This window comes from Ictalurus punctatus, chromosome 3, assembly GCF_001660625.3.
Source record: "Ictalurus punctatus breed USDA103 chromosome 3, Coco_2.0, whole genome shotgun sequence".
In the NCBI taxonomy this organism is placed as follows: Eukaryota; Metazoa; Chordata; class Actinopteri; order Siluriformes; family Ictaluridae; genus Ictalurus; species Ictalurus punctatus.
In genome coordinates, this window is record NC_030418.2 from 4,902,300 (window position 1) to 4,912,659 (window position 10,360).

A 10,360-nucleotide genomic window follows, 5' to 3' on the forward strand; every position below is an offset into this window, starting at 1 on the left:
ATGTTGAAAGTGGGCCACAGTGCAGAATGATGTAAACAAATGGTGTTGCAATAAGTTATTTACTGCAGACTAAAACAGGGGTCTTACTGTATATGCTACAAATTTCTTCTACATTGCTGCAAAATGTACTACAGCTTATGATTTTTGTCGTAAAGAAAATATACACTGTAATGCATATTTGTATATCTCACATAACTCTGTGATTTCTGGTAGTACTGATTGATAAAACTATTATTAAACTCGAATATAGAATATTATAATAGAATATTATAAGCTACAATTTACTTGCAAGTAGTTTCCGTAGCTGAACTGTGCCTATTTTTTATTGTCAGTAGCTATACAGTAGTATAGCTAGTATAATATACAGTAGGGTTTGAAAGTGCAGGAACACGCACAAATACATCATATTGTTAGGCATACCTCTGGAAATAGAACACCACAGATGAACAGCACTTCAGATAAGCAAAAATCCTGCTGTTCTTCATGGTCAAGACATATTATAGACATATTATAACTCAGTTTGTGTTTCCCGAGAGAATGCATGCGATCTTTACCTTCATGGAGAACTGCGTGGTTGAAAGGGGTCTCTAAATGGGTTTTAACTTTGCTCAGATTTGTTGGGTGAAACACGGTGAAGTTGGGTGAACTGCAGAACGAACAGTGGAAGTCCTTGCAGCATGTGGTGCATTTCTTCAGTTCGGGCAAGGATCTCACGTCTTGAATTGTTATGTGCGTCTTGAAGAAGAGAGAGACCGATCGGTCAAATTAAACACTTTAAATTCATTTCATAAACATAAACAGACATAAATTAGACATAATCCTAGTATTTGACCAACAGATTAAAAATCTTCTGTCATACTATTACCTACACTGAGCTAAATCGGTGTCCTTCATATATCACTTCATATAGACTATAAGGTACATGACAGAATCTAACACGCTGTATTTCAACAGTCAATTATTATGCAGGCCTTTCTGACACCTAGTCAAACACTTTACAGTTGGTTGTGTGACTGTACGTCATTCCCATCAAATGCTATTGAGCTTTAAATTATGGCTATTTTGTGTATGACCCCAATCTGTAGTGAAATTGATATATAATTTACATGTCATTTAATAGCTTATTTTGTTAAATATCAAAAAATCTAAAAGGTGTGCGTCATACCTGACACCTAGTCGAACACTTTACAGTTGTTTGTTTGACTGTAAGTCATTCCCTTCAAATGCTATTGAGCTTTAAATAATGGTATATTTTGTGTATGGGCCCATTCTGTAGTCAAATACATGTCAAATTTAAATGTCATTTAATAGCTCATTTTAATAAATATTTCTGACACCTAGTCGGACACTTTACTGTTGGTTGTGTGACTGTACGTCTTTCCCTTCAAATGCTATTGAAGTTAGAAACGTGTTTAACAATGTCGTATGTAACTTTAGAGACGGTCCCTTAATTTCCCCATATCCGCGATATCGAACATCCAACCAACTTTATTCCAGTTATATAAGTCTTGGATTTTTATTGTTCCTGTTGTTATGATAAAATTTAAGAAAGAAAAAAGAAAAGTTATTTTATTTATTTTTAAAGACAATGCAGGATCATGTTACTCCCAAACGCGGAAATGCTTATGTAATAGACACGCCTACTTCACTTTGTTTTCCAGATACGCTCCTCCCCCTATCAGTGAGATTCAGCCTACAGATAGTCACAGTTCCCCAAGAGAACTGAATTGAAATACCGCAGGGTTTAGCTCGAAGTTCGATAATCATGTTTGTGAAGGTTGTAGCTCCACTCTTGGCAGTTTTCTTGACCGTGGCGAGTGCTGACTTGGTCGGAGGCCCGGTGGATACAGACATCAACAACACGGAAGTCCAGGATGCCCTGCGTTTCGCAGTCACTCAGTATAACGCAGAGAGTAACTGCATGTACACCAGTAAGGTTGTGAATGTGATCAGGGCCCAGACACAGGTAAGACATCTTACCTGGTACTTGTATTTCTCAAACTTATAAAGATACACACTGTGATACAAATCATCCTTTTCTGTACTGTACTCTGTGTTGCCTTCACAGCTCTGCTGACGCATGTAATATTTCTAATTGGAATTAAACACACACACATACAACTTTACCATTAGTAACAAAATTAAAGTTTGGTTCTTTTAGTAAAACCTGTAGTTTTTGTTTAAAAACAAACATTTCTATCATTGTGAGGACATTTGGTCCCCAGCAAGCTATAAAAACATGGCCCCACATACAAATCTAATGCATCTTCATACACATGCACTTATTCACTAAACCGTGCCCTTTATGTGCATTGGGTGTGTGATAATCCAGACACACCCAACGCACGTAACTAGGCACATACCAGTTATGTCATGGCAAGTGTACTGTGGGACAAAAAATGCGCAACTGTACATTTTTATGCCATTTGGTATCTGGGCCAAATCTAAAATGCCCTAAATACAACCAATCATGCATTATTGCTTGTTAATCTTGGGCCAGCTGTGGTCCAATTATAAGTTCATGTAATGTTAAATACGCAGTCTCATTAAGGGTGAGTGGAGGTTGTATTCTGATAGCAGGTAGCATCAAGGTTCAAAACTGAGCTCTGGTTACTGTCTGTGTGGCGTTTTGGGTGTTCACGTACATGTGGGTTTCGTCCAAGTACTATGGGATTCTCCTACCTCACAGTATGTGCAGTGGCTACTCTAAAATGACCCCAAATTGTGAAAGAGTATCATCCATTGTGTATTCTAGTTTTGCATCTTTCATGGATAGGCTCCAGAGTCCACCGTAACCCTGATGAGGATAAAGCACTTACTAAACATGAATGAATGTGTTATTTGGCCTCATCCTATACGAGCAAAAGTCTACATGATATGTGGTCTAAAATTAGTTTTGATTTCATGTTTTTTTTTGCCTACTTTAGGTTGTTGCCGGTGTGAAGTACATCTTCACTGTCGAGATGGCTAAGACTTCCTGTAAAAAATCAGAAGATGAAAACGTGTGTGCCACCAATTCGGACACAACGATTGCACAGGTTAGTTACATAAAACACTCTGATTCATGCACATGTATATGTTTACTATTTATTATTATTATATATATATTTGTTTGCCTATGCATACTAACTCTTCTGCCTCTTTGTCACTTCCCTCAAGCCCCATGAATGCAAACTTGCAGTGTGGAGTAAGCCTTGGGAGTCCAGCATGATGCTGCTTGAGAATACCTGCTAATAGAGATCACTTTCAATCAAAACTGATGAGCTTGTTTAAGAGGTTAAAATATTTTAAAATGCACTTTATTCATCATGTTGCCTTTGGACATGTATATGTATGTTGTACTTTTTTAACATAGTCTATCAACTAACACCAATAATCTAGGCTCTGAGATTAGAAAAGGTTGTTTGCAGGGGGGAAAAAAATGTAACAGAATTTATTAAAGTATATGTGATATTAGGGAATATAATATATTGCTTATAATAAAAGGTTTTTGTGAATGCTTTCCTTTGTTGAATCGCATTTTATTGTGTACTAGTTACTGTGATGAGAAACAGGATTAGCCAGATGTATTTTTCTGTTTGAAAACCACTACGTTATAAGCAGAGACATGGAGGTGAGAGCCAGGGAAGTAGCCTACTGGAGTTTAAGCTACGGATCTGCTGTGAATTCTGGATAGTGTGAAAATGTTAATATGGACCCGTGGGCCTTGCGTTTAACACGCATGCTGTAGACAAGCACTTCGGCCTAATGCAAGAGGTCTAACAGTATAGAATGCAGCAGGTATATTGGTATATTTACATTTCACTTGCTACACAATTACTTAAAGGTACACAGAATTACAATCCAGTCATGTAAATGTAAAAGGAGCTGACAGTGATACAGACTGCCTGTTTGCACCAGTTTACCAAGAGCAAGTACACGATGGTTCTAAGAAAATGAGAGAATCATATCTAAACAGGAGGCCTGCAGTAAATGCCACCAGTCAGGATTGTTACAAACACTTATCACAATGCATATTACCTTCAAAATATGTCGATGAACAAAAAAAAAAAATATTTAAGCAGGTAAAAGCACAGAAAAAGCACAAACCTAGGTACCAAGACTGGGTGCCAACCCATCGCAGGGCAGTAGAATGGGATAAACAGGGAAATAACTTTGACACCCCTGTGCTAAAACCTCTCGGATGAGCGGTAAAATATCTTCATATCATGAGTTTGATAACAGTTAAGACATTCAACATGACCTGGCCCTGATTGTAAATTAGTAATGGCCCAGTGCTGGCTCACTTACCCTGAATCTGACTCACATTTCACCATGGACTGCCAAAACACTGACAAGGCTCATCTGTGATGCAACAAAAAAAAGTCAAGAGCAGAGCTAGGCCACTTTCAAGACATACTACCACTATATTACCATATGTTTGTATGGCAACTATAATACTATGATAAGTAAAGGAGTGAGAGACTTGGGATAGGAGGTGATTTTTAAGGACCCTGAGTAGACTAGGGGCCCAACAGCAACCTACAGAATAAAAACTGACCACTATTTTTCTGTAGGAGCATGATATCTTAACTCGGTTGTTGATTGTGCCCTGTTGTTTTCTTCCTCATTCTCTTGCAGCTGTGCAAAGGAGTTAGTCATTGGGTGCGACATATTGAGACATACTGTTGTAACTGCTGTTCGAGAGCATTCCAGTCTAGAGATGCTCTATTGGGGAGTACTTAGGAAATAGGAGAACTGGGTGTTGTCTCTAATTTTCCAAAAAGTTCAACATAGCTAAGTTATATCATCAAGTACTTGCATCAGTTTGAGGATGACAAAAAACATAGTGAGCCGTGAGTAATAAAAGCAAGTTTTTATTGCTGCTCACCACACGACATCCGCACAGATGGACATCCCAGAGTGATCTGAAAGTCCCCTGAAAAGGGGCTCCCTTTTTACACAGTTGAAACACCCCTGGTTTGCCCAGATAACATTACATCTGATGTCTGGGTGATGTCCTGTCTGAATTTTTTTAGATTCTTTTCCAACCAGCTTATTTTTGCCTCAGATTTCTCGAGACTTGTTGATTTTGCAGTTTTAGGTGCTTTGTTTTTTAAAACCAACTTCTGCTTTTTATGGTATGTCTGAGCTGATTTTGAGTGAGGACATTTATCACCGGTGTGCTTTTTCTGCATTGTCATTAGCATATGTACAGTATGATTTAGTAAAATAATCATTACCCATTACTTTGTTATTCTAATTATTCTGGGTCTGTGTATGAGTGAGTTCATGCTCTTGGGTGTGTGTGCTGTGTGTTGCACTTCTTCTTTTCGGTCAGGCCCTAGGCCTTGCTGTAATTCACTTTTAAGAGACATTGTCTATAAGGAAGAGAGCATGACTCTGCTCTTTCCCTTATTCTCAATAAGTTCTCATTCTACATATTTTATTGCCCTTGTGTTTTATTTCAATTAAAAATCTTATTCAACATGGGACATTGTCAGATGACTTCTGTGGCATGTGGCCGTGCACTGTTATGCTGAAAGGCGAGGTGATGGTGGTGAATGAATAGTACGACAATGTAGCTAAGGCTCCGATATGGACACAGAAAAAAATTCTGGATTTTTATAATCAAACTGCTACAGTTTTATTTCCTGGGTAAAACAATCTATATATTTGATGTCATGAAATGTATGTATGTATGTATGTATGTATGTATGTATGTGTGTATATATATATATATATATATATATATATATATATATATATATATATATATATATATATATATCTTACAAACCTTTTGATCTGAAGGTGTATGATTAACTGTTTGAAATCGTTGTTGTAGACAAAAATATAATTGTGCCAACATATTCTATCTCTCTATATTTCTATCTTTCAGTAGAAAACTAACATTTTATTTACAAAATCATTTTTTTCAACCCATAACTTGGAGCGAAATATTTGGAAATGCAGCCAATAAGTGTCCAGCATAAGTGTGAACTCCTTTAATACTATTTAAAAAGCTTCTCAGGGAGATTCCTCAAGAAATCGGTTGAGAAAACGCCAAGAATAAATTATTGGAAATTCTAGGCAAAAAGGGTGTCTACTTTGAAGATGCTAAAATACTAAATTATTTTTGGATTTTTTCAATCACAACATAATTCCCATAGTTCCATTTGTGTTATTCCAGAGTTTTGATGACTTTATTATTCTTCTAAAATGTGGAAAAATAAATAAATAAAGAATGAATGTGTCTTTATTTCTCAACCCGAGGAAAGCTGACACCATTTCGCTTAATATCATGTGATTTAATAGCGCACACCCCGCCCACTAAATGAGCTCTCTGTTTATATAACATGTTTACCTGTTACAGTGTCTGCTTCCACTGTATATTCACAGCAGCAGCTGAATATACACTTAATATACACTTAATCTGACTCACATATCACAATGGACTGCCAGAACACTGATGAAGCTCATCTTTGATGCAACAAAAACAAAGTCTCAGAACAGAGCTACCACTATACTACCATATGTTTGTATGGCAACCATAATACTATGATTTATACTATGATAAGTAAAGGAGTGAGAGACTCCGGATATGAGGTGATTTTTAAGGACTCTGACTAGACTAGGGGCCCAATAGCAACCTACAGAAGAAAAACTGACCACTATTTGTCTGTAGCAGATTTTTAAGGACCCTGAGTAGACTAGGGGCCCAACAGCAACCTACAGAATAAAAACTGACCACTATTTTTCTGTAGGAGCATGATATCTTAACTCGGTTGTTGATTGTGCCCTGTTGTTTTCTTCCTCATTCTCTTGCAGCTGTGCAAAGGAGTTAGTCATTGGGTGAGACATATTGAGACATACTGTTGTAACTGCTGTTCGAGAGCATTCCAGTCTAGAGATGCTCTATTGGGGAGTACTTAGGAAATAGGAGAACTGGGTGTTGTCTCTAATTTTCCAAAATGTTCAACACAGCTAAGTTATATCATCAAGTACTTGCATCAGTTTGAGGATGACAAAAAAACAGTAACTTTGTGTAACTGCTGATCGAGAGCGTTCCAGTCTAGAGGTGTTCTATTGGGGAGTACTTAGGAAATAGATTCTATTTCCTAAGTCCTTCCTCATAAGTCATCTGACAATGTCCCAGTTCTTCTATTTAATTAAAGAACTGGGACATTGTCAGATTACTTCTGAGGCATGTGGCCATGCACTGTTATGCTGAAAGGTGAGGTGATGGTAGTGAATGAATAGTACAACAGTGTGACTAAGGCTCTGATATGGACATAGAAAAAAAATCTGGATTTTTATAATCAAAGTGCTACTGCTACAGTGTATATAAACATTACATACTAAGTGGAGACACATCACCCACCAAATTATTAAAGTTTTATTTCCTGGGCAAAAAAAAACCTATACATTATTGCAAGTGTAAGCTACTTTGAAATCTTGTTTAATGTTTAAATTGTTACGTTTCTGCTAACTTACTATTCATTTGTTTGTCTGCTCTGTATTCTTTATTACTTAAATCCAATATACTTATAGTGTAATTGTAATGGTTATGATCTTGTTTGAATAAAATGTTATATATATGTAAATATATATGTATATGTGTGTGTGTGTATATATATATATATATATATATATATATATATATATATATATATATATATATATATATATATATATATATATATAAGAATACATTTCTGGAAATTCTAAGCAATAAGTGTGTCAACTTTGAAGATGCTAAAATATTAATTTGTTTTTTTATTTATTTGGGATTTTTTTTTATTCACAACATAATTCCCATAATCCCATTTGTGTTATTCCAGAGTTTTGATAACTATTATTATTCTAAAATGTGGGGGGAAATCAGTAAATAAAGAATGATAGTGTCTCAACTTCTTGATTTCTCAACCTGAGGAAATCTGACGCCATTTCGCTTAGTGTCACGTGATTGGATGACGTACGCCCCGCCCACTAAATCGGCTCACTGTTTATATAACGGTGTTTACAGTGTCTATTTCCACTGTATATTCAGCGCAGCGGCTGTTCTTGAGAGCTCAGATCTAAACGCAAACATGTTAATGAAGGTTGTAGCTCCACTTCTGGCGGTCTTTCTGGCCCTAGCGAGTGCTGGACTTCTCGGAGGCCCGGTGGACGTGGACATAAACAGGGAAGATGTCCAGAATGCCCTGCAGTTCGCAGTCTCTGAGCATAACAAAGCGAGCAACGACGCGTTCGTCAGTCAGGTTTCAAGAGTGATCAAGGCACAGACTCAGGTACTGTAGGATACTTCACTAGTGACCAAGATCACGACAAAATATGGAGTGATCTTTCTTTGTGGTGATTAAACGTTTCACAGGCCTACACTCTGTAGACGGAGTCAACAAGTGGGCCTGCTATTGCAGATTGCGTAGTCTGCATTATTTTATGGTTTGCCTGCCTATCAATCTAGTTTAATTCCAGATGTTGTATATATGTTTTACATATATTCTATTTTAATATAGTCATCAGTGCAAAATGACATATGTCCCTGCTAAAAAAAAAAAAAAATTAAATTAAATAAAAACTCATAGAATTTGTAATGGTTTTAATGGGAATTGTAATGGTTTTAATGGAAACTGTAATGGTCCCTGTGGGTTTCTTCTGGTAATTGGTTGCCTTCTGTTGATGGCATGTCATATCTACAGTACCAGTAAGGACCAATAATGGTAGTAGTTTTAATGGTTAGCTGATGGTTTGTAATGGTATTTGTAGTGGAAACCGTTAGAATGTCTGTGATGGTTTCTATGGTTTTGTTTTGCTTTTTCAGCAGGGGTGTCATTCATATAATGCATCAAGTTTTGACAATTAATACTAGTTGTAAGAACAATATACCTGCCTTACACAATGGAAAATCGTTTCACTACACATTGTACTGTGTATGATTGTGTATGTGACAATTAAAATTAATTTGAATGAATTTAAATGAACTAACAGACAGAGATAGAGAGGCAGGGCGGGGGGGACTAACATAATGCCTCTCTACCTGGAACTTGGGAAATAATAATTCATTTGTTTTTCTCCAGGAAAGGTTTTTTTTTTTTTTTTTTGTCACTATAATGTCTCTAATCTACCCTGTGCTTTAGCTTACACAACAAACTGGGCTATAATGAATAATAGCCTCACAATTCCAACTTCAGTTTAATGCCTAGAAAATGGTCAATAAACGTCAAGAAGGCTTTAACATAGCCACAAGAAACGTACACACATCACACAGCTTTAAAACATGATGCACGTAAAGACTTCTCCTGCATGAGTATTTCTAACGGTGTGGTTCTTGTTTATTTTACCCCACCCACTGACTACACTTATTTCATGTTGTCACATGTCACAGGTTGTTTCTGGTGTGAATTATATTTTCACTGTCGAGCTGGTCAGGACAGCCTGCAGAAAGGGTGGTGTTGAGAAGGTGTGTCCCACCCTTAAAAACCCAGATCCTGCAGTGGTAAGTTAGTATTATTATAATTCACCTGCACACACTCTCTCCTTTCATGTTAATCACTATTTACATTGCTGATGTTTACGCAAGTTAACTTTCATGTCTTCCCTATAGTCCCACGAGTGCCGATTGAAGGTGTGGAATCAGCCCTGGACAGGCACCATCAAACTTGTGGAGAATACCTGCCAGTAGAAATCAAGTCACACAGCCCAGCTTTGACTGGCCTTCACAGCAACTGCAATAACCTTTTCATTGCTTTAGAAATTAATTAACTTGCATGAACACGTTTAATCCATCAAGTTATTAGTTTGCATGCCGTTATTGTCTTCTTGTCCGCAAATTACTATGAGAATGCTTTGACTGTCACAAGCTAAAGCAATAACCTTCAAATATATGCAGTTTTTGTATAGTTTAAAAAGGTAATAGCAAAAAAAAAAAAATGCAGATTTGTGCAACAGTATTCTTTAGTATTAAATGTATCAAAAATGTGTGCTGCATTTAAGTTTACATTAAAATGTAAAACTTACTCAGATGTGTAATGTTCGATCAGTGAAACTACAGGGTGTACTGGGACACCCTGTAGAGCAGGGATCAGTTCTATTATTATTATTATTATTATTATTATTTTTAATTTTTTTTTATTTTTATTTTTTTTGCATCACACTTTTAACAGTGGACATTGTCCCAAAGCAGCTTTACAAAAAATATATAAATTCAGAACATAATTTTAAATGTATGAATTTGTCCCTAATGAGCGAGCCAGAGGTGGTGAGGAAAAAACTCCTGAGACGATATGAGGAAGCATGAGAGGAACCAGGCTCGAAAGGGAACTCATCCTTATCTGGGTGACACTGGAGAATACGATTATAAATAAATCCCTTCTAT

General features: G+C 36.6%; 2 protein-coding genes across 2 annotated transcripts; both read left to right on the plus strand.

Annotated features, from left to right (window-relative positions):
- The first annotated feature begins 1,658 nt into the window (after positions 1-1,658).
- LOC108263371 (cystatin) lies at positions 1,659-3,501 on the plus strand. The gene is made up of 3 exons (XM_017464083.3): positions 1,659-1,966; positions 2,928-3,038; positions 3,160-3,501. The coding sequence occupies exons 1-3, from the start codon at positions 1,766-1,768 to the stop codon at positions 3,232-3,234; spliced, it is 387 nt and encodes a 128-aa protein (XP_017319572.1). The 5' UTR covers positions 1,659-1,765; the 3' UTR covers positions 3,235-3,501.
- Positions 3,502-8,045: 4,544 nt separating this feature from the next.
- On the plus strand, positions 8,046-9,915 carry cyt (cystatin). Its single transcript, NM_001201028.1, has 3 exons — positions 8,046-8,273; positions 9,371-9,481; positions 9,590-9,915. Exons 1-3 carry the CDS (start codon positions 8,073-8,075, stop codon positions 9,665-9,667), a joined length of 390 nt encoding a protein of 129 aa, NP_001187957.1. The 5' UTR covers positions 8,046-8,072; the 3' UTR covers positions 9,668-9,915.
- Positions 9,916-10,360: the final 445 nt, after the last annotated feature.